At 42.4% G+C, this 24,580-nt stretch overlaps 1 protein-coding gene and 1 long non-coding RNA gene across 2 annotated transcripts; both read right to left on the bottom strand.

The window, feature by feature from the left end:
- Positions 1–13,989: 13,989 nt before the first annotated feature.
- Positions 13,990–24,208, bottom strand: GLRX (glutaredoxin). Its single transcript, XM_079146032.1, has 3 exons — positions 23,918–24,208; positions 18,317–18,436; positions 13,990–16,837 (listed from the first exon to the last, which is right to left on the bottom strand). Exons 1-2 carry the CDS (start codon positions 24,122–24,124, stop codon positions 18,323–18,325), a joined length of 321 nt encoding a protein of 106 aa, XP_079002158.1. The 5' UTR covers positions 24,125–24,208; the 3' UTR covers positions 13,990–16,837; positions 18,317–18,322.
- Positions 20,342–23,911, bottom strand: LOC306664898. Its single transcript, XR_013764846.1, has 2 exons — positions 21,066–23,911; positions 20,342–21,009 (listed from the first exon to the last, which is right to left on the bottom strand). It is a non-coding gene; the product is annotated as an uncharacterized lncRNA (long non-coding RNA).
- Positions 24,209–24,580: the final 372 nt, after the last annotated feature.

Genomic DNA, 24,580 nt, shown 5'->3' with positions numbered 1-24,580 from the left:
CAAGTTTAACAAAGTGTCCTATAGATATTTATTTTATTTGAATGTTGAATTGCTGAAATGATTTTGGGAATACTACCTTACATTTATCAGGCATAATTATATTTCACAGATAAGATCCATTACATACAAATATTTAGAATGTTGTCAATATTATAGATGACTCATGCATGATGAGATAAAAGAATTTGTATTATTTTTAACAACTTTAAAGAATAAAAACTTCTCTTAGGAAGGTAACTGCCTTTATTCATGAAAATGCTTTGATAATTATTTGACATAGAAGTGAGTTCTATGGGAAAATAGATTTTGTAAATCCTGCCTATCCAGTAAAACCCAACTTAAATATCATTTTTATTTCCTGTCTCTGACTCTTCTAGAAAGAATGAATTGCTTCTATGTGCGTCCTTCCTTAGCTCCTTGTCATACCTTTGTTATGGCACTTACACCTTTCCGGGTACTCTGTGTTAGTCGTCTCTGCTTGACCATTACTTGAGGCAGGGACCATGTCTGTCTATCTTTCTTTCTTTTTTTCTTTCTTTATTACTCCATTTGCTATTATTTTTATTTATTTTTATGTGGTGCTGAGGATCAAACTCAGTGCTTCTCACATGCTAGGTGAGTGAGTACTCTACCACTGAGCCACAACCCCAGCCCCCCGGGACCATGTCTTGACTGTCTTCCTAATCCTCCATCAAGCAGAGGCCCAGCATGACTATAGTAAAAGGCACTGAAAATACAGATCATTTCTGCAGGAGAAGTAATCACAAACTTGGAAATGGAAAGTCTGCTCTATTGAAGCTTTGTTTGTCCTGTGTCAGGGGTAGCCAGAGTCAGCTGCATGTGGGGCCCTGGGTATTCCAGGTGACCAGTTGTTTGGTGAGTTGAACATACAGAAAAGTGGTAAGTGCTGGGCCATTAAGGAGATGCAGAACATGAACAAAGGATCCTTGGAATACCTCTGTCTGGGAGTCTCCACTAGACATCCAGTAGTAAGCTGGGATGAAGAGATGGAAGAGTGGCAGTGGGGTGTTTTGAAGGGGCAGGTGCCCTCGGTGTTGCACAGAGCGTACAAATGCTTCCCTAACTACACGACATGATTTCTCTGTCATGAGGGTGGCTATGTTCTCAAATTCTCAGTTGTCCTGCTCTGCTCTTCTGGTTCTTAATGATCAGCATTAGTGTGAGAGTGTCTGATGACATTCCTGTACATGTTCAAAACAAAGAGCTCTCATTTATTCTTACTTAAAATAGCATGTAGTTTAGTGAACACAGTATATTACTTATTTATAAAAAACTAAGTGGAAAGGAATGGGAACTCCAGCCCTTCTTTTATTGGGAACTTGAATCCCAGAGGATCCACAGAACTCAAAAACAAAACATTTCCTTTTCCATAAAAATTGAGCTTAGTCCCTTACCTGTGACTTAGTGCCTATTTTATTTCCTTTAGATCCAAGGGAGTTCCTATTTCTTCCTCCCTGGCTACCTGCATCACCACTGAAATGCTTTTGCGCTTAATACTTGTAATCTCAAGGACTCCAAAGTTCCCAGGTTTAATTTCTGACATGTTATGTTCAAACAGAATAGCCCAATAACCAGAAATTACTTAAAGTGATCTCTTTCTCTATTTTCATGTGTGTGTATTAACATTGTGTAATAGGTAATATATTTGCTTGGCTCAAAGCTCAAAAAGGAAACTTTGGAAACGAAGTCCTTTCTTATTCTTGTTTCCCTTCCCCCAATATCCTGTGTTCCTCTTAGGTAATTACATTGATTAGTTTCTTATACATTCTTATAGTCTTTATTTATGTGGATATAAGCAAATGAGAGTGCATGCTCTCATGATCCTCCCACAGTAGACAATCATGGCCTCCTAAAGATGTCCACTTCCTACTCCCCAGAACCTGTGAGTATGTTACCTTTCATGGCAAAAGGGATTTGCTGATGTGATTAAGTTACAAATCTTGGGGTGGGGAGATATTCTGAGTGTGTCATCGTCACCACAATGTCCCTTATAAGAGGGAAACTGTAGAAAAGCAATATTTGAGGGAGGAGGTAATGTGTGGTGAGAGTTTGGAAGGTGCTGTCCTTTGAGGAAAAAGGAAGGGTTCATGAGCCAAGGGAAAAATACAGCCTCTAGAAGCCAGGGAAGAGCAATGGAATGGGCTGTCCCTTGCCAGCCTCCACAGCCAGACTGGCTGACACCTGGACTTGAGCCCAGTCAGACTAATTTTTTACTTGTGATCTCCAGACTGTAAGAGAATAAAATTGTGTTGTTTCAATCCACGAAGTGTGAAACTATCTGCTACAGCAGCCCAATCAGCCTAGTAGTAAATTGGTTTAATGAATTGCTGTGTGAGGTCTCAATATGTCAAACAATGTTTTGTTAAGCCAGTTATTCTCAATTGTAGCAGTCATCAGGATAACCGAAGAGGTTTTTAAAACACAGATGCTAGGTCTCAGTCCCAGAGTTCTGATTTTGTGGTCTTGGGATTGGGTCTGAGATTTTGCATTTATGACAAGTTCTCAGGTAATGCTGGTGCTGGTGATTCCAAGACCAGGCTTTGAGAACCCATGAAAATTCCATTTCTTGGGTCTAAAGGGCTAGTAGCAGGCCAGATTTTTCAGGCCTTACTTTACCCACCACTCTGGCCCAACCGCAGGGCTTGACCTTTGACCTCTAGTACCAAGTCCCTCCTCTGTCTCTTCAGTAGTTTTTCTAGCTGTATCACATTGCCTCCATTTTTCTAGTTCTGTTTCACAAGGAATTGACCTAAAGACCAGGCTTTTCCCTCAAGTTGAAACTGGTAGAACAGTCAAGCAAAGACTTCCAGGATGATTTCTCTGTTAGGTGGTGGGTAGGACAGGGCTGGGCTCAGACATTCTCAGGCTCACACATTAAACCTCCTGCAAACCTCCCCTTGTGTTGTTTTGTTGATCTTAAACTCTGTTCTTGTGCTCAGGGTATCTCTGGGCCTAAGCACTGGATTCTTAACACTTTTGCCCAGATGAGATGCAAGGTTTTGATTAAGGTAACATTCTGAATGGTCTTAGAACAGTCCTATGTGCATTTTTAAAGGAGTTTAAAAGGAATTTCAAGTTCCTTATTATCTTTGTTTATAATGATAGAATTTGCTACAATTTCAGAAAATACTTACTACCCTGAATTATATTTTTATTTTATTATTTTTGAAGTTTTAAAATAAAAAATTATCTGCTAAGGATTGGAAGAAATATTAGAGCACTTTCATAAATGATGTTTTTAAGGCAAAGAGCCTCATGTGTCTAAATTTGGTTAAACCAGATTTTTATCACAGGGGCCAGGGAATTGGTAAGTAACTGCCCCTCACATAGCTGTCTTGGAAATTTACTTTTAGTAAATTTAAGGCTACACAAAAATACAATGTCCACAGTTTAAGTTTTCATAAAATTTATGTGACAGTTTTTATTTTTCTCAAACTTTTATCTAACCCTCTCTTCTTTGTTGCTTGGGCCACTGAAGTCACAGCAGTTTACATGGATGTGTAATTAAATCTTGAGAAAATGTCCAGGCAATAATTGATAGCACCTACTTGTTACCAGAATTAAGGTCCAGGTTGCCACATGAAAGCCAGCCAATATTTGGGAGATGAAAATTGGTAGGAAAGAGTTAGGTTTATTCAAGAGCAAGCAATCCTGAGAAGATAAGTGGATTACCTCCTCAAAGCTCTCTCTGGAGGAGATTTTATAGGGAGGAAAAGGAGCAGGCGGGCTGGAAGCTATGCCATGCAGGGCGTCCATCTACTGTTAATTCTTCTGGGGAACATGGCAGTGGACCTTGACAGAGACTTCATGGGCAGGGCCTTCCTCAGGGGCAAATGAGAGAGCAGGGAAGCCACATGAGCCTGTGCAATGATATGTGGAGTTGTACCATCTTTCCTGGGACTTCTCCCATTGGTTGGAAGAGAAGTAGGATTCGTTTTCTAAATTGACAGTGCTTTCCTCTGGGAAAGGAATTGCCTTAGCAGCAACAGACATTTTGGTCTAGAATAACAACACACCTTAGCAACCACCAGCTAGAACCCCTGCTAGCCAGGAGGAAGGCCAATAGCAGTGCACAATGCCCTAGTGAAGTTAAAATGCTTTCCTTGACTAGATGGAAGGCAAAAACTAGAATAGTCTCCTTAGCAGGAATTCAGATATAGAGATGATCATTTAAATGAGTCAGGATGTAACAGGGCTGCTGCTTTGGAGAGGCCCTTGGCGTCCCTGCTCCTCTACCCTCTACCCCTCCCTAACCCTTTTGCAACATTTATATCCCTTCCCTTTCCCAGCATTCTAAAGAGAAACCCCACCTAAATATATTCTGTACAACAATTTAACATGTAAATTGTAACATGTAAATTGCTGTGGGATTTAATTTGGAGAAAAGTAATCTGCCTCCTAACTGAACATAGAAACTAACCCCAGGAGGTTGAGGTCCATTGCCATTGCTGAGGAAAAGAAAAACAGGAGACAAAGGAGGACAAAGACCCTGCTCAACACACAGCCTTCCTGCCCTGCTTCTCCTTTCCCTCCCTATAGAAGCACCTTTTGGAACTGGTGATGTAGCTCAGAAATAAGAGTGCTTGTCTAGCAAGTGTGAGGCCCCTGGATTCAATCTCCAGGACAAAAACAAAACAATACACTCCATGTGCTCCTGACTCGCTTACGATGGAGCTTTAAGAATATAGCCCCTTCATCTTCTCATGATTGCCAACCCTCAAATAAACCTGCTTTTTTCCTACTAACTGTTATTTCCTACAAATTGCCTTTTGAATGGAAGGTAGCCCAGACCTTAACTCTGGTAACAAATAGGTGTTTTCAATGATTGCCTGGATGTATTCCTAAGCTGCTCATCACCACCACCAAGAAGAGTAAGATTTCTCTTTTACTACTCTCCCAATTTCTGATGAATGTGGTCAGAAAGGCTGATGTTGTGGGGGCTTAGTGTTGGTAGGCATCTGGGGTTCCTAGGCTGCTACAGAGTACCCATCTTGATCTGCTTGTTGCTTGTGTTTTCATTTTTGTATGTCTTCTAGTATTTTTTTTTATGATCTTTTTTTTTTTTTAATTTTATTTTATTGTAAACAAATGGGATACATGTTGCCTCTCTGTTTGTACATGGCGCAAAGGCATACCATTTGTGTAATCATAAATCCACATACAGTAATGTTGTTTGATTCATTGTTATTTTTTCCCCTTCCCCCCACCCCTCCCACCCCTCTTTACCCTCTATACAGTACTTTCTTCCTCCATACTTGCCCCCCTCCCTAACCCTAACTCTAACCCTAACACTAACCCTTCCCTCCCCCCCATTATGTGTCATCCTCCACTTATTAGCGATATCATTCGTCCCTTGTCTTTTTGAGATTGGCTTATCTCACTTAGCATGATATTCTCCAATTTCATCCATTTGCCTGCAAATGCCATAATTTTGTCATTCTTTATGGCTGAGTAATATTCCATTGTGTATATATACCACAGTTTCTTTATCCACTCGTCAATTGAAGGGCATCTAGGTTGGTTCCATAGTCTGGCTATTGTGAATTGAGCAGCTATGAACATTGATGTGGCTGTATCTCTGTAGTATGCTGATTTTAGATCCTTTGGGTATAGGCCAAGGAGTGGGATAGCTGGGTCAAATGGAGGGTCCATTCCAAGTTTTCTAAGGAATCTCCACACTGCTTTCCAGAGTGGCTGCACTAATTTGCAGCCCCACCAGCAATGTATGAGTGTACCTTTCTCCCCACATCCTCTCCAACACCTGTTGCTTGTATTTTTGATAATCGCCATTCTAATTGGGGTGAGATGGAATCTTAGGGTGGTTTTGATTTGCATTTCTCTTATTACTAGAGATGTTGAACATTTTTTCATATGTTTATTGATTGCTTGTACATCTTCTTCTGTGAAGTGTCTGTTCATTTCCTTAGCCCATTTGTCGATTGGATTATTTATATTCTTGGTGTAGAGTTTTTTGAGTTCTTTATAGATTCTGGAGATTAGTGCTCTATCTGAAGTATGATTGGCAAAGATATTCTCCCACTCTGTAGGCTCTTTCTTCACATTACTGATAGTTTCCTTTGCTGAGAGAAAGCTTTTTAGTTTGAATCTATCCCAGTTATTGATTCTTGCTTTTATTTCTTGTGCTATGGGAGTCCCTGTTGAGGAAGTCTGGTCCTAGGCTGACATGTTGAAGATCGGGACCTACTTTTTCTTCTATAATCTGCAGAGTCTCTGGTCTGATTCCAAGGTCCTTAATCCATTTTGAGTTGAGTTTTGTGCAGGGTGAGAGATATGGGTTTAGTTTCATTCTGTTGCATATGGATTTCCAATTCTCCCAGCACCAGTTGTTGAAGAGGCTATCTTCTCCATTGCATATTTTTGGCGCCTTTGTCTAGTATTAGAAAGTTGTATTTATTTGGGTTTGTGTCCGTGTCCTCTATTCTGTACCATTGATCTACCTGTCTATTTTGGTACCAGTACCATGCCGTCTTTGTTACTATTGCTTTGTAATAAAGTTGAAGTTCGGGTATTGCGATACCCCCTGCTTCATTTTTCCTGCGAAGGATTGCTTTAGCTATTCTGGGTTTCTTATTCTTCCAGATGAATTTCATGATTGCTTGCTCTATTTCTGTAAGGTACATCATTGGGATTTTAATTGGGATTGCATTGAATCTGTATAGCACTTTTGGTAGTATGGCCATTTTGACAATATTAATTCGGCCTATCCAAGAACATGGGAGATCTTTCCATCTTCTAAGGTTTTCTTCGATTTCTTTCTTTAGTGTTCTGTAGTTCTCATTGTAGAGGTCTTTTACCTCTTTTGTGAGATTGATTCCCAAGTATTTTATTTTTTTCGATGCTATGGTGAATGGGGTAGTTTTCATAATTTCTCTTTCTGAGGATTCCTCACTTATGTATAAAAATGCATTGGATTTATGAGCATTGATCTTGTAACCTGCCACTTTACTGAATTCACTTATGAGTTCTAACAGTTTTCTGGTGGAATTGTCTTCTAGTATTGTTTCCAAACATAATACTTAATAAATGTCTGTTGTATGTAACAAAACATGACAAATGGAGAACCTAGCCCAATTACTTGTCTTCAAGTTCACAGCATTGACTTCTGTGGCCCAGGTGTTCCATTTCTGCTTAACACTCAGCCAACTTGATCAGAGGGTTTAGGCCCAGGAGCGGCATAGGGGATACCAATAAGAATGGCAAGATGAGGCCCCACCCTCAAAAGACTTCACTTTATGGGCAGGGTTTTCAGTGAGGGGCAACAGTGGGAAAACAGAGGGGCCACAGGAGACATGCCAGGAAGGGAGGTAGGGAGACTTTGGGGTTGTGTCTTGTAGGCAGAGGTGTTTGTATAAATTCCAAAGACTGGTGAGGCTGGGCAAATGGCATAAATATTATTTCAGTGTTACATGTTGTAATGGTTTAGATATGAAGTGCCTATCAAAGGCGTCTGTGTTAATGCAGGCTTTTTTGGAGGTGAAGCGGTTGGATTGTGATTGCTGTAATCTAATCAGTCCATCCTAGTTTGAATGGACTGAATGCTAACTATAGACAGGTAGAATGTGGCTGGAGGAAGTGGGTCACTGGGGATGTGCCCTGGAAGCGTTATGTTCATCTTTCCCCATCTCTCTCACTGCTTCCTAGCTGCCATGAACTGAGCAGCACTTCACCACTTGCTTCCACCATAGTGGTCCAGAGCAATGGAGTCAGTTGACCATGGACTACATCTCTGAAATCATGAGCCAAAATAAACTTTTCCTTCTCTAAGTAGTTCTCGTCAGGTATTTTGGTCACAGTGACGCAAAGCTGACTAACACATCTCATTCTGGTCCTGCAAGGTGGCTCTGGAGAGGTCCTTATCACTGGAGGGCCAATCTCCCTTTGCTGCTCAGTGTGTTTGTTTAGCAGACCTATGATCCTGGGGCAGTTCTGTTCCCATGAGATGATTGCTTCTGCTTAGGGGAGCAGTCTCACAGGGTGATCTGCTTGCAAGACTCTTGTTCCTGGAAGGTATGGGGCGATGACTGGAGACTTTGAGGCACCACCCCAGGGGTCAGGAATAGGATGTTGTAAAAGCTGGCAGTTGAACATTCTTGTAAATCTCGAAAATACCTTAGTTATTCTTATCTTCGTATCCTCAGTCTTAAAAGAGGGATGAGATAAATTACGTAAACTTAGGGCTAATAAACCTTGTATTACCAGTTTTTAGATAAACACTCCTTAAATGATTAACATGCCTACTTGCAGAGCTGGAATCTGAAGATACAAAATGAAGGCAGAAATGTTAAACTTTATCCTGTTGGGTATCTGAAGGTCCAAATGAAGAGTCAGTACTTTTAGCAAAAGCAGCTTCTAATTTTCTGTTACATTAATACTTTGGGCTATTGGAATAGAACAACTGTATTTTGTGTGTGAGTGGTACATGATATTGGGGGTTGGGGCAGAATGCTCTGGTTTGAATGTGTCCCCCCCAAAGTGTGTATAAACACTCTGCAACACAATAGTGTTGGGAGGTAGGGTTTGGGGAGGTAATTAGGTCATGAGGCACCACCCTTGTGATGGATCAATGCCAATTCTAGAAGGGTTAAAGGCTCAAGTTCGATCTCTTGCTCTCATGCTCTGGCCCTTCCACCTTTTACTATAGAAATGCACAGCACAAAGTTCCCCCCACCAGATGTAGTGCCCTTAACTTTGGAATTCCCAGCTTCCAAAACTCTTAAGAAATAAGCCTACTTTTTAATAAATTGCCCCCAGACTGTGGCATTCTCTTAGAATAGCACAAAATGGACTATGTTAAAGGATAGCCCAAGGCGAGCTCACCCTATGTGACCCATTCCCACTTGATCTCTCTGCGCAGGAAGTGTCTTGCAGTTTCCCACCATCCATTCTTTGTTGTCCTTTTCCTATATCAGCACAGGGGGAACACTGAAAGATTATTGGCTTATGGGTTTTGTGAGGCAAACTTTAATCCAATAAAGGTTATTGAATTAAAGACATGGACCGTTGCCGGGAGCAGTGGCTCCTGACCGTAATTCCAGTGGCTCAGGAGGCTGAGGCAAGAAGATTTCGAATTCAAAGCCAGGCTCAGCAACTTAGTAAGGCCTTATGCAACTCTGTGAGAACCTGTCTCTAAATAACATATAAAAAAGGGCTAGGAGTGTGACTCAGTGGTTAAGTGCCTCTGGGTTTAATCCCTGGGACAACAACAACAGCAGAGACAAGGACATAAAAATGACAGCAAACCCTGCAGGACAGTACATAGGGTATCCCAGCATTTTCCAACCTCATTTAAACATGGAACCTCTGTTTTCATCTAACACATGTTAATGTGCCATGGAAGCAGTGTTGTGAGGAACTTCCTCTGGGAAACACTGAACACTGAGCTAAGATGTTGTGGGAAATAGACAGGTCAAGAAGCAGCAAGCAGCACTCGGAGAGAACTCCAACCTTTCTTTTACACTGGCAGCCAGAGAGGAAGACAAAACTCCAAATTCTGAGCCCCTATCCACAGTTTCTCTCAATATTTATAGGCTATCTAGTGTCATAAATTTTCTAGTCTACCTGAAATATGATTGTGCACAGGGGTTTCTAGCAGGAAGCATGTTTACAGAAGCAGAGTGTGACAAAGGGAAGAACTGGCTCTTCTTACAAGGACTTCTGTACATCTCATGCCTTGGGCCTGGAGCCTCCACAGGTACTTTTATGCTTCAAAGGGAATAGTCAGACTCAAAGAGGAAGTTATCAACAACCCAAAAGGTAGGGACCCATGTTCAGTCAGGTTTCCTGGAGAGGCTGAGAGAGGAGAACTGACCCCTTCTCCAGGCATTGTTTTCTTACGATAACATTTTTATAATTTCATTTCGCAAACAGGTCTGGTTTTGCCCTCACAAAGAGACAGTTCAATCTGGAGGAGTATCTAGTCATTTTTTGAGATTGTGGTTCAGTGCCCAGAAGCCTAGGGAGGCCTGTTAATTGACTCATTGGCCCAGAAACATATACCCCTTGCAGTGAAAGGCTGAGTAGTTCTGAGTGCATGTTCCTGGAAGCCTTCTGGGCTCAAATCTTGAATCTGCTAATAGAACTTGGACTAATTTTTTAGTCTCTCTGAGCCTCAGTTACCCCATTTGTATAATGGATATTATAGCAATAATTGTCTCATAGAGTTTCTATGAGATCACATGAAAACAGGTACAAAACTTAGAATGTGCTTGGCACCTGGTGACTACCTAATACCTAGGTAGCTGGGTTTAAGTGTCAGCCAGCATAGTGTGAATATTTATTGTATTTCAACCAACAGGGAAATTTAATAGTCCCTTTAAAATGTTTTGGAAACACTGCTTAATACTCATTAACATTGAATTTGGTAAGAGTTAAGTCATTATTTAAAATGACTTGGCACTGCAGTTGTTTGCTAGATTCTGATCTGCAGAAATAGAAAATCTGTGAGCCCCAATGTAAGCCACCTCTTTGGTATACAGGAGAATTTTTCAGGGTTTTGAGGGGGAGGAGCACACTTTTACACTGTTGGTGGAACGTAAATTAGTATGCAAATCAGTATGTAAGTTTCTCAAAAGACTAGGCATGGAACCACCATACAACCCAGCTGTACCACTCCTTGGCATTTATCCTGAAGAATTAAAGTCACCACACTATAGCAATACATGCATACCCATGTTTATAGCAACACAATTCACAAGAGCCAAACTATGGAACCAGCCTGGGTGTCCATCAACGGATGAATGGATAAAGAAAATATTGTAAATATCCACAATGGAGTTTTATTCGGCCATAAATAAAAGTGAAATAATGTCATTTGCAGGGAAATGGATAGAACTTGAGATCATTATGTTAAGCGAAATAAGCCAAACTCAGAAGTTAAGGATCATGTTTTCTCTCATACACGGAAGCTAGGAAAGAGAAAGGTGGTGGTGGGGATGCCATGAAAATCAAAGTGAGATCAGTACAGCAGAGGAAAGAGACCAGGGAATGGGAGGATGGGAGGGAGGCAGGAAGTGCTGGGGAGTGATAATGGCCAAATTATATTATTTTATTTTGTGTGCATGTTAATATGTAACAACAAATCCATTATTGATAACTATAATGCACCAATAAAAAATTGGACAAAAAAGATGAGGTGGGGCACAGCTCTCCAGATATACTGGCTGTGCATTAGCTATCAACTGAGAAAACAGCAATGGTCAGAAGTTAGAAGGCTGGGATGCTTTTTTAAAAAAGTAAATTTTTTAAAATAGTTGATTATATATACATGGTAGTAATCCTATGAATGAGTTTATATTTTATTCCTATTGCTGTTGCCATACAGAAAAAAAATCAGGAAAAACTGCTAGTTAGGTAAACCAATTGCTCACTTATATTAAAATATTAGAAAAATACATGCAGTGTAATATAGAATGGCCCCTTTAACATAATTGTGAAAAGCAGGGATATATGTGTATATTCTTGGACCTCCTCCGGATCCCCAAGAACACTGCCCACTGTCTCTATGCTAGGGTTCTGCAGCTTACAGGGACTCAATCTGCTACAGAAAATCAACCAGAAAAGAAACCTCGGATCCTTAAAGATCCTGCTCATTAGTGGGGAGCACTTATCCCTCACTCCTCAAATTCCTATAAAGTGGGATTTCTCTTCTGCCAACTGGGAGAAGGGTAGGGAATGTCTAAGGAATGGCTTTGCAACTTCTGCTCCTTCCCTTATTTGTAGGTGGAAGAGGGGGATGCCTCTGGTTAGACTGACAGTCTATCAGCTACTGGGCCGCATCTTAACCAAGAGGCAGGGGACACAGCCTCCAAAGTGGCATAAAGTTTCCCTATCCCCTCTCTAGCCTGCTACAAGCCCCCCCGGATGGGGAGTTGGACCTGCACCCCTGCTTGGTGTTCCTGATCTATCTGGGAATGTCCACTGTCCTCCCATTCTGGAGGCAGCCTGTAGCCCATTGTCATCTTCCCCCTTCTCTCTGGTGCTCTCCAATCATACAGTATCTGTCTGGCAAGGTTAACAGGGATCCTCTCTATAAGAACTGGGCAAGGACACCCAGGGTCACTTCACATACCCAATCTTGCCACACATTGGTAAATTCTAAATGTGTCACAGGGTCCAGCTGAGTTCTTTGCTTCTGCCTTCCCAGGAGTTGCTGGTCCCCATTCCACACCTCTGGTTAGAACCCAGGACAGATTGCATTAAAGATCATCATACCCAGTTCTCTAGGATGACCTGGAGGAACAACAATGAGAGACAGTTCAATCCCCACCTTATAAATGACTTGCAATTTTAAGTATGAAGTATTCCAGTTTTTATTCCAGGCACAGGGGAGAAAAATAAGAAAACTTAGCTGCAGCTGTCCTGAGGCCAGAACCCAGCTGACGTGGAGGGAGGATCCTGTGTGGGTGGGAAGGTCCACTAGGGATAAAACCCAAATGCCGTGAGCACCTTCATTGACTTCCCTTGTCCTGTCTTTTCTCCACTTCCCTCCTTCAGCTCTGCATAGCTCACCGGAAAAGTTGCCTGGGGACAGGAAATATAAACCTGCCTATAAATATACACCCACATTTAAGTATCAGTTGTGCTTCAAGGGATGAAGACAGAATTCTCTTCCACTGATATGCAAGATTGAATTCTGCCCCTTTAAACATTCAGTGTACTTAATAACAATGATATTAATATAAGAAAGGACTTTAAGTAAAATACCTTGGGAGCCCAGTTCTAGAAAATATTTCCCAGGACTGGAGAATGATTATTATGGAGTAGCAAATTAGGGAGCACAGCTTTCTCTCACAAGTCAATGTCAAAATAATGGCCTAATGATATTCACTGGGATTTATACAGTGTGGTCTGGGCTACACAGGCACATTTATCACCCTAGCTATTGTTTCCCAGAAGGGCCATCTTCAGACAGCCTTGTACTAGGAGGAATGGCTGTCAAGAGTCCAGCACAAGGAGCCAAATTGGAAGCAGTGGAAAGAAAGTAGCTATTAGAGTAAGACATTCACAGAAGATCTAAAGTAAAAAGCAAGAAAGTGGCTATACATATTTTTGGTTGCTTTTTCTCTGTCCACTCCTTGTGCCAACCATTCATTGCACTTTGGATGAAAGTCTTTTCTATCCTTGTATATTTCACAGAATTACTCAGCAGAAAACAAAAGGTGACTGGAGAGCCTGCACTTTGCCTAGGAAGTTGCCAAGTCCCTTTCCCCTGCTTGTCAGACAGAACCCTGCCAAGGAAGCCCAACTCCCAACTCTGACACTGCAGAAACTGAGTAGCTTAAAAGAAAAGATAAACAGTTAGGGGACCTCCCAATGATACGACCAGATTCATGCCTGATGATTCTTTAATTCATCCAGACACCCAACAGGTATTTATCAAGTACCACAGTCTTCTCCATGCCATGGATACAGCATCAATTAAAACAGGATTTGTTCCTTGACTTCAAGGAGCTTACATTCCAAAAAGGTCAGTGAACAAGTAAGTAAATTATGGCTTTTTTGGGGGGAGGGGTATGGGGGATTGAACTTGAGGGCACTCAACCACTGAGCCACATCCCCAGCCCTATTTTATATTTTATTTAGAGACAGGGTCTCACTGAGTTGCTTCAGGCCCTGCTAAATTGCTGAGGCTGGCTTTGAATTCGAAATTCTCTTGCCTCAGCCTCCTGAGCTGCTGGAATTACAGGTGTGCAGCACCACACCCAGCAATTATATAGCATTTATTAGGTGATAAACATGAGAAAAATAAACAAGGAAGAGGAGTAGAAATGCTAGGGAGAGAGGAGGGCAGGGTGTTCTATTTTACTTGGGATGATGTGTGAGCCCTTGCTGAGAAGGTGACATATGAACAAAGACTCTAACCATGATGAAGCCCATTGGCTGACAAGCCCAATTCAGGCTCACAAATCTTCCAACCAGTTTTAGTGCCTGCTCCCTTCTTTTTCCTCCTTCTGTCTTCTTTTTAACACCATGGGGTTGCACAGGCTGACTTTGAACTCCTGGGCTCAGGCAATTCTCTTGCCCCAGTTTGCAGAGTAACTGGAATTTTAAGTGTTGTTTTCACACTGGGTTTAGTGCCTGATTCTTAAATATTTATAGACATCCAGATCTCCAGACATTTGAGGAAGGCTTTCAAATGTAAAACGTAAAATAAGGGCCCAGAGGGAAGAGACTAAGACAGAGAAAAGCCAATATAATCTTTTTCATATCCATTCTTGGCCTGCCTTGCACTTATCACACACCTGACCAGTGAAGCAGGTGTGGGTGTGCTTTGATCGACTTCGGAAAGCTAGAGGTGGGCCCTGCTGAGCTTATGAACAGAAAATTCAGAGTTGTCCACTCCCATTGACCATATTTTGGGGGGACACCCAGTATCTGGTTCACACCATAGCCTCCCAGCCCTGGGGTGCTGTTTCTAAGGACTTGCTCAGGGCCTCTCTGGTTTCCCCAGAGGCAGCTCTGATGAACTTCCTGGGAGGCAGATGCTGGCCGACGACTCTGTCAGTCTACAGCATATCTTTTCTTGGCAGAGTTCATGGCGGTTGTGGTAATAGTGTCCTTTCTTTACATAGCAGGGTGGTGTTGCTATTGCTCTTCAGAATTATTTGGTAGGAAGTAAAAAATATAAACATTAGAAAAATTACAGCAAAATGAACCAGTGGTTACCTCTGGGGGGAGGGGAGTGGGTATACTGTGTGAGGGGCACATACTCAGTATCTTAGAGACACTCTTTATAGGTGCTTTACTCTTAACCTGGAAGTTAGATAATAGGTGCTAAGGAGAACTAAACATTCCATTCACTCTTGTATGTATCTACTACATTTTATGATTTTGTTTTTGTATTTTTAATGTTACTGGGAATTGAACCCAGGGGCACTCTAACCACTGAGCTACATTCTCAGCCCTTTTGGTTATTTTTGAGACAGGGTCTCACTGAGTACCTGGAATTACAGGCAAGTGCCACCACTCCCAGTTCATTTTATAATAATTTTAAATAGGCTTAAATACCCACAAAAACTGAAAAATATGACACGGAATGAGGTTTGTGAGGATTGCACAAGGAAAGTCTTTTCGTATATGTAGCATTTTAAACCATGTGCACGTATTGCCTTGATAGAATAGAGCTTCTATGCTAGAAAATGAATTTACAGAGGTGGAAGTCAACTTCTTGCCTTTGTGCATTTCTGAATCTGTCAAGAGACCAATAGAGATGACTGACTACAATACAACCCGATAATTATAAAGGACCTAAAATACCAGGGCTTCTGGACTACAACGGAAAAAGCAATGGCATATTTGGTTAAAAGGCATGAAGATGAGAGGAGAAACGGTCTACAAATCAGGCCTTGAGGGAAGAGTGTGAACACAGAACAAAGAAGAAAGGGCACCTCTTCACACAAGGAGCAAAGCACAGTGTCAATGAAAGTACAGATTAGTACAGGATCAGTGCCTAACTTTCAGAGAGGCATTCATAGTGTTGTGCAGTGTGTAACCTGCAGTCACTCACTCTGCAGTCTTGGCTGAATGAAGCAACTAAGACCCACGTTGGAAAAAATCAGGAGTACAAGGGTAATAGGTAGGAAATGGAAAAACTACATATGAAATGAAAAAGATGATTACTGAACTCCCCAAATTATTCACTAATTGTCATTTCAATATGAAATTTAAAAATCTTTACTTGTTGAGTGACAGCAGCACATGTCTTTATATGGCATGAATAAAACAGAGTATTTCACATTAATACTATTCCTTAAAGTCTTGAGAACATGGAAGAGATCTGGATAAGAAACCAGGAGACAGCTGTATGTACATCTTTATTAGAAATTAACCATTCCCACTAGATACCACAGAGGGAAATTAACTTAATCTTACAGAAAAATTTCAGTTATAGGAGTCTTAAATTTCCAATGTGTGTGTGTTGGGATAGTTATTTAGGACAGTGTTTTTCAAAATTTGGCTCCTTTCAGATATGCTTTTGGGATTGTTTGGAACAAACTTGGGATATAGGTTCTCTATGCTAATGTTTTACGTTTTATATTTTAATTTTGCTGGAATCTAAATCCAATGATTGCACAGTTGTTCAGGATGATCTGGAACCATCTTATCTAGTGCTATCGCATTTGCCTCTTTACCCTGCTGCCTCTATTCATGTGACCCTGGTGAAGACCAACCCGATGCTCAACTTTTCCTCATAGGTTCTCAAATTGGGTCCTCAGGCCCTTTCAGAATCGTGCAATGTTTCTAATGAGATCTGTGAGATTCCTAGGTGAGAACAGTGGCCCAGAGCAGTGACCCTCAAAGTGGGATAGGGTGGGGTAGGTTTGAAAAAACACACTCAAAATACCCATTGATTCCATAATACAAATTGCATAAAGTCATGTTCAGCAAAATAATTTCAGCTGATGGGAAATGGCAGAACACCAACTGTAGATTCATCCTTGGGGCATCTGGATACGTACGGTTGAGAAACACTGGCTTGGAGGTAGAGGCATGCTGGCACACAGAGAACAGTTAATAAGAAACGTGCTAAAGAGAAAAACATCTTTTGGGTCAGTGCATACTAAACCAAAACTTGTCATGGTTTTCTGGAACCCAAAGGACCAATCCAGAAGAAACCCAAGATGATCCATCAATCTTCTCGGCCCTATGGTTAGGGACAAGTTGGTCCACTTTTTAATAATGAGGCAAAAGAAGAAAAATCCATTTGTGGTCGAAAATCCCATCCACCAGGAAATGCTGTCATCTTGTGTGCTTCCATTCAGCTCTCCAGGGGGACATCAGTGTGGTGTCTGCTCCACTAGGAAATAAACAATGAATTGGATCTTCTTGGAAGGCCAGTTTCCCTCATTTCCCTTCTCATGACCAAACCACTTCCTCTTGCTGTTTAAACACAGTTATGGATGGCCTTGGGATGAAGTTGGCAGCAAAATAGGAACAGCACAGAATGCTAAGGGACAAGGATGATACAAAGAGACTCCTGACTATGAAGACTCTAATCCTGCTCCAAGATTGAGGGAATTGGGGAAATGTTACTTCCATTCTTCATCTAAGCCTAACTGCTGAACGTGCTCCAGAAGAGCAAATATTTGGAATCACTAATTGGGCTTTTAGTGCTTTAGAACCTGGCATGAAACCAGAAAGCTAACCCAGAGGGACAGCACTCATTTACTCTGACGAAGTCATATGGTATGATTGGAAGATGTATCATATTGATTATTTTACTTCAGGGGATTCAGTTGAATTTTTCAGGATTAACCCCACTTTTGCTGCTACTCTGTGTAACCATCACAAATTACACACACTCACTGCCCAAGGGAAAAGTTATTAATTGATGAGGAATAGATCCCCTCAAAGAACATTTTGGTTAAAGAACCATTCATTTCTCCCACGACAAAAGAAACTTTGAAGTCTTTCTGCTTATGAGTCAGTGGAACTGGACTGTGTAGAAGTTTGCTAGCACTGGCAGTGCTGGGGGAGAGAGCTGCTCATTAAACTCCTGGTTTCTTCCCAAACAGCTCTTCATCCCTGGTTTTTCCATCAAGTCAAAGATCTCTGTTAGGTTACAGATTTTACAAAATTTGCTTTGGTGTTGGAGAAGCCAATCAGACTGAGTCAGTTTGCCATGTGAACACAGATAAGCAAAAATTACCTCCATTCACATCACATGTTGAAGAAATCCAAACTGCTTACCATGGCCTGTGTGCTCAGTCCCTGCCCACAGTTCTCACTCCTCCACCTGACTGCCAGCTCCTCAGCCTGCTCTGGCTTTCTTTCAGTTCCTTGAACATGCCTACCTGTCAGCATCAGAGCCTTCTGCATGGGCTATGCCCTTCGCCTGGCAAGCTCTGCTCCGTCATGGCTGTCTGGTCCACCACGAAGGGTCCTCCTTCACCCTCGCTGAGTGTGTTCCCCTACCGCTGGCGTGTTCTATCACATCATTCTATTTGTTTAAGGAATTATTTACCTACTCGTTTGTGATCTATCTACCTCTCTAGAATACAGGCTCCTTGTTATCTTTTTTTGTGTATCTCTGTGTTTAGCACAGTGTCTGGCACATGGTAAGCCCTCAATAAATATTTGTTAAATGAAGTTTGAGTGAAACAGTTTCTCCCATTGATACAATTCATCCCTTTGTAAAATGTGAAATTCATAAATATGTTGCAGTTCCTCAAATCACTAAGTCATTTTTCCTTAGAGTGAATGCCTTCTTATAGCATAATACTTAGCAGAATTTGCCTCCCAGTGTCCCAGGCCTAGTGTTTAGCCTGACACTCACCTGTAACTACTGCAGAGCTCCGATCTGCTTCAGCCGCGTCAGCAGTTCCCCATTCTGTTGCATAGTTATTAGATCACTGCATCCCCCTATACAATCTGTACCAATGAAGACCCGAGGTACCTATAAAAAAAAATAATCCAGGAAAGTTATTAATAATCTAGGAAGGTCATTAATAATATAATAAGGAAAGGATGATATTTTATCCTTTCAAAATCTTCCCCTGATCCTAAGGTTTTCAAATGACTTTAAAACCTCCTCCTCAATAGTCTTTTAGGAACTGTTATAAGGGCAAAATTATTCATTAATGTTTTTAAGTCAGAATATTTTTCAAACAGAGTATGCTGTTTATGTGATTGTTCAGCTTGTTAAAGGGATTTAAAATTTTTATTCTACAGAAACATGTTTCAGGGAAAGAATTTTAACTGGCTGTAGCCAGACCACCCTGACTGCAATCTGGTTCTCTGAAGCTGGGACCACACCTGAGACCTCAAGCTGAGCCAGGGCAACCAGGAGGGCGTTCATTTCTAAACAGAGCTGGAAACTATTTACATTAGGTCTCTGTCTCTAATTTGGGGGTTTATGGTTTTGGGTTTACACACAGTCATCTCTCTGTGTTGTTAAAACAGGTTGTCCCCTGTCCTTAAGGAGGGGACATTGTAGTGGTGTCTGAGTCTCTTTAATCCCTGGTCCATCATAAGATGTTTAAATGCTGCAGCTCTGGGATCAAGGACATTCTTCTGGTTTGGCTTCACTTCTGGTATGGGTGGGTGGCCCAAGGAGAGCCAGACATTATACCTGCTGAATGGGTTTCTTTCCAGTCACTCCCTCTCCCTCCCTGCCAATAGATACAAGCACATTTCAGAATTCTAGGAGGATTTTAGAATCCGGAGGGAGAAGAAAGTCCCGGCTCTGAACCCAGGCAGCTTCCATCCCAGAGTGTCACATCAAGGCTAACTGGCAGTGAAGACATAAGCACCATATTGGTTGCCAAAGTGCTTGGAAGGCAGGTCTGGGCGGGGAGGGCACAAGAACATACTAGACAGAGGGATGGGAGAGGAGTTAGGCAGAAAGTAGTGATAGTATTTCATCTTCCCCAGAAAGCATAATTAGAGTGAATTGCTTAAAAAGTGAGAAGCATGGGCTGGAGTTGTTGCTCAGTGGTAGAGCATTTGCCTAGCACATGTAAGGCACTGGGTTCAATGCTCAGCACTATATAAAAATAAATAAAGGTATTGTGTTCATCTACAACTAAAACTAAAATTTTAAGAAAAAGTGAGAATGATGAGAAAAAGGGCAGAATTACTGTAAATAATTCTCATAGTATTCTTATTAAAAACTGGATCTGAATGGAAGTTGCTAAAAACTAAAAATAAATACTGTACAGTTATTGGGCATGGTGGCGCTTGCCTGTAATCCCAGGGACTTGGGAGGCTAAAGCTGGAAGATCTCAAGTTCAAGACCAGCCTGAGCAACTTTGTGAGACCCAGTCTCAAAATAAAATAAAAAGGGCTGGCAGTATAGCCCAGTGGTAGAGCATCTGCCTAGCATGCACAAGGCTCTGTGTTCAGTACCCAATATCACAAATAAATAAACCACCAATATCTACCATGCCCCCAGAATAAGGGAAAACCCAGAGGACTTGTTCTGGTCCTGGCTTGCCTAGTAACCTCCCTGCTCAGACTCAGAAGATCCACCATGCGATATGTGGGAGGCCTCACAGTGGGAATTACCAGCAACACAACATGGTTTTGTCAAATGAGAGCAGGAAAGATAAGGTGGAAAACCTAGGGTTTCCCCTGAATCCTGAACATTGCTTCAGAGAAAATAAAACTCCCACTCAACATTTCTGGGGCCATTCAGCTTCTACCTTCCCAGAAACATGTGGCTGCGGGTCAGTTGTAGCAGTAAACAGAATTCTAATGTCATCCTGATGTCACTCTGTTGCAGAGCTCCTTCTGTTGAAAGCATTGACTGAATAAAAACCATCTGAGCTTTACACAGGCAACCTTCTATTCATTCTTGAACTTCTATTTTTTTTTTTTTTTTTTTTTTTTTTTTAAAGAATTGAGCAATCCACACCACTCCTACAGACTGCCAAATCATCACCTTTGACCAGGTGTTGACCTCAGGTTTGGAGTTACAGCAGCAGGCAGGAAGGACCTGAGGATCAAGGAGTTCTCTTCAGGAAGTGGGTTCTCCCACTTGACCTTGCATTACAATAGTGTAAGGGCTTGTTAAAATGCAGATTTGCACTCTCCCCACCCAACCCCCCCAATTTCTAATTCAGGAGAACTGTGTTGTGGCTCAAAGAATTTTCATTGCTAAGGAGTTCCCAGGTGCTGGGCTGTTCCAGTGATTTGCAAACCATTGTTTTACATTGAGGGGCCATTTATTCCTCCCAAGGTAACCTGGGCTTTGAAAACCCACAGCCCTACAGCTGCCTCCAGTTGCTCCGCCCTGAAACCCGAGCAGGCTGTCCCTGGGGTGGAGTTTTGTGCACACCATCTGGCAAAGAGCTGGTTTGCCTGAGAGTGGAAAGGCCCCTATGCCCTGCCCCCACTCTCCAGCCCAGGCAACAGAAAAACCACCTTCAGTCACACGGATGAACAGGAAGGGGCACAGGGTGGTAATACAGGAAACACAGAGGCACTGTTGATTCAGCTGGGGAAAGAGGAGCATACACCCTCTGCCACCTCCCTCACCTCCCCACCTGCCCTTCCCCCTCCTTGGAGCACACACCCTCTGCCACCTCCCCTCCTGCCTTTCCCCCTTCTTGGAGGAACTAGAGTCTGTTACAGTCCTGGAGAGAAAGGAAACTGTCACTTTCACTATAACAGTAAGTTTGGTGATAGGGGGCCCTATACTGCTAGAGTAGCTTTTCCCAACCTCAGGCAGCACCGTCTACACTTGAGTTAACTCAGATGCAGCAACTCAAATCTATTTCCCAGTACTCTTCACTTCCTTGACCTCCTCCTTGGCATAAGCCTCCATTTCTTACCTGAATTACTGCTGTAGCCTTCAAATATCCCAGTTTCAAGCCCCACCCTGGCCCTCCCACAGCCTCTTCTCCCCACAGCTGCCAGAGTGACCCCTTCAAAACTGAGTCAGATCAAGTGACTCATCTGAAACTCGCTAGTAGCAACTCATTCCATCCAATACAAACCACAGTTCATACAATATGGTTTAAAGGCCTTCCTAGACTATCTCCCAGCATCTCCTCTGGCTCTCGTAACTCATTGTACTCTAGCAATATTGGCCTTCTTTCTAGTCCATTAACCTGCCAGCCACAGGACCTTTGCACTTGTCATTCCCCTGCCTGCCACATTCTAACCCTAAATTCCTTTCTCCTTAACCTTCTATAAAGATATATTCAAATGTTCACCTCTCAGTCGGGCCCAATAATGGCTCCATTTAAAACTCAGCTACCTACTTCTTTCTATTTAATTTTTCTTTATAGCCATTCACTTACCTCAACAATTCTATTATATTTATTGTCTTCCCTAATTGAATGCAAGTTCAAAAAGGCAGAAGTTTCCCCACCCCCATGGCTGTATTCCTGATGTCAAGAAGATGATCTGGTACATGATAGATGCTTAAAAATATTTCTTATAGCCAGTAAAAGCAGCCTTTAAATATGAAGGGAAAACAAGCTTTCTCAGACAAATGAAAATTTGGGGAATTTGTTGCCAATAATCTTGCCTTGCAAGACACGTCCAAAGAAGTTCTTCAGGAAGAAGGAAAATGAGATGGACCAGAAGAACTCAATTCTCGTGAAGAAGGGAGGAGCATTAGAGAATGCCCAAGCTAAGGCTCTGATCTAGGGACTGTGGCCATCCCAAAACCAAAGCAGGTATCTCCAAGCACACAGCCCGATTGAAGGCCTGTTTCAGTAATTAGTCAAGTCCTGCTGAGCTTCGACTACATTCACAACAACCTAGGTCATTAAGGATAACTAAGACAGCAACTACTCTCATGTGTTCAATCTCCTTGAATATAAACACTTCACTGTTGAGGATCAGGAAACAAACAGCTTTGAAGGATTTGTTCTTCCCTTTAGAGGAATGCATTCTGGACTCAAGAACCTGTGAAAACTATTTTCTAAATGTTAAACCCAAAAGATGACTACAAAAAAATATTGTTGCTTTACAAAGAAGTGAAAAAAAAAAATTGTTAAATGAGTACATGAAGAAGTTTGCTTTTTTTTTCTGCTGAAGAATATATGCTGCCAGACATAAAAAGGTAGTTCCCAAACTTTGTTGCAAATTGGAATCACCTAAGTATCTTTTAAACTATCGATGCCTGCTCCAGCTGCCTCCACTTCCCACTTCCGACATTGTGATATTTTCGGTATGGAGTGCGATATTTTCTGTATGGGCATAGGGATCCTTTTAGAACTTACCCAGGTGATTCTATTGGTCAACAAAGTCCAGGAGCCACAGAATGAGAGGGATTCAGGGCAGGAGACCCTGCAGGAGCCCATGGTTGTTTGTAGGGTCCCTTTCTTCTCAGGTACCTGGCCCTGTGCTTCTAAGCCACAGTGACTCTCCAGTCATCAAGTCTGCTCCAGAACCTCAGCTCAGAGCAGCAAGATAACATAACGCTTTTCTGTACAATGCTAATTTTTGATTGGAGAGAAGGGGAGAAACCTCCTCCCCTACTTTATACTCATAGCCCAGAGAAAACCCTGTCAGTGAAACTAAAACTAAAATAGGTATGTTCTTCTGCCAACACTGTTTCAGAATGTGGCTCCTGAAAGGGAATTTTGGTGAGCTGGTGGGACATCTCACCCCTCCCAGACCCAAAAATTGTTTGGTGGCTTCTGCCAAGTGCTAAGGAGTGGGAGGCCTTTCAGAGATGAGCAGTTCTCAGAGGGTCCCACAATAAATTTGTAGCAAGGGGACTTTGAGGTCACCCACTATAGTCTCGCAGCTGGGATTGTTGAGGAACTGAGATGTGGTGACTTGCAGGGATCACAAAGCAAGCCATTGTGAGAGCCAGGACAGAACTCTGGCAGGCCTAAAAATATCCCATAATTAACTTAGAGCGAGGGGAAATAATGGGGCATTAGATATTTTTCTAGTGGGAGGAGTTTGATAAGGAAGAATAAGCAAATTAGGTTATGGTTAAAGAAAGCCCAGAAAAAAGATCAAAGGAGAGCGAATCTCACTTGGCCACGTGTAAACAGAAGGAAGAGTGCCCATAATTCCATGTTTGATAACAGCAATGTGCAGATCGCAGTGGCTTCTTCCCCCCACCTCCAGCCCCAGCGGAAAACTGTCAGTTCAAGGCAATGCTTAAAACAAAGCCTCCACATGTCCTTGGTGACTCCCACCCAGCAGCTGGGCCCACAGCCCTGACAGCACACTCAGCTGGGCTCCCAGCTCTTCTGAGGGGACCCTCGGCTGCTGTCCAGCTGTCCATTCAAGTGACCAGCGTCTCTCCTCAGGCTCCCTCCCCCACATCCCGCAAAGCCCTCTGGATGCCTTGAAGGACAGGGAACTAGCTGGCAGTGTTCTAGAAAAAAGGCACTGGCGTACGTTCATAGCCCTGACAAGAAAGAACGAACTGGGACTCTTAAAAAACGGAACCCCACACACTTACCGTTCTCGCGCCTGTGAGCTGTTGCAAATAATCTTGAATCTCATTTGTGTCACCGGTGGCTGTGATATCGACAAATTCCAGCAGCCCTTGTTTGAAGGGCAATTGACTGAGGATCTCTTGGGTCTTCCTGCAGTAGGGGCAGGTGGGCTTGATGAACACAACGACCTTCCCGGGCCGGATTTTGCCGTTCACAAACTCCTGAGCCATGCTGACAGGTTGCAGTCTCCTCGGGAGAAATCCTCAATTGCAGGTATTGCTTTGGGTGTTAAACTACGGCCCAGCCAGCTGGCTCCCTTTTAATAAGGAACCTCCCTGGAGGAGGAGTTTGCCTGATTGTGAGCTTCAGTTTTAAAGGGACAGCCCCAAAGTCATTTCAGCCCGGTATGATTCACTGGTTAGTGTGCCTATGAATGCACGCTTGCTATTCAGGCATTAGTAGCTATGACCAGTATGTCTTTGTTCTCCTCCAACCCATCACGAGTGTATGCCCTTTAGCAGGAATCAGAATTAAGTCACACTCTTGGGGAGCATAAAGTGTACAGCCCAGCCTTGGGGAGGGCTGAGGCAGCGACCTCTTAGAGCAAAGTTTTTGTTTTCCCTCTTGGAGATATGATTGGTTTTTAAAATGGAAATGGAGTCATTCAAAGAACTGAAAGTTTTGAC

The sequence above is a fragment of the Sciurus vulgaris genome, assembly GCF_902686455.1.
Source record: "Sciurus vulgaris genome assembly, chromosome: 6".
NCBI classification, from domain to species: domain Eukaryota; kingdom Metazoa; phylum Chordata; class Mammalia; order Rodentia; family Sciuridae; genus Sciurus; species Sciurus vulgaris.
Note: the sequence above shows the minus strand (reverse complement) of the source record. Positions and strands in the feature narration are given on the sequence as shown.

Excerpts from the sequence above, each read along its gene's own strand:
- GLRX (XM_079146032.1), bottom strand. The coding sequence starts at position 24,124 with ATGGCTCAGGAGTTTGTGAACGGCAAAATCCGGCCCGGGAAGGTCGTT. Across the intron at positions 18,437-23,917 it reads AGCTCACAGGCGCGAGAACG|GTACCTCGGGTCTTCATTGG; the intron begins GTAAGTGTGTGG and ends TTTTTTTTATAG.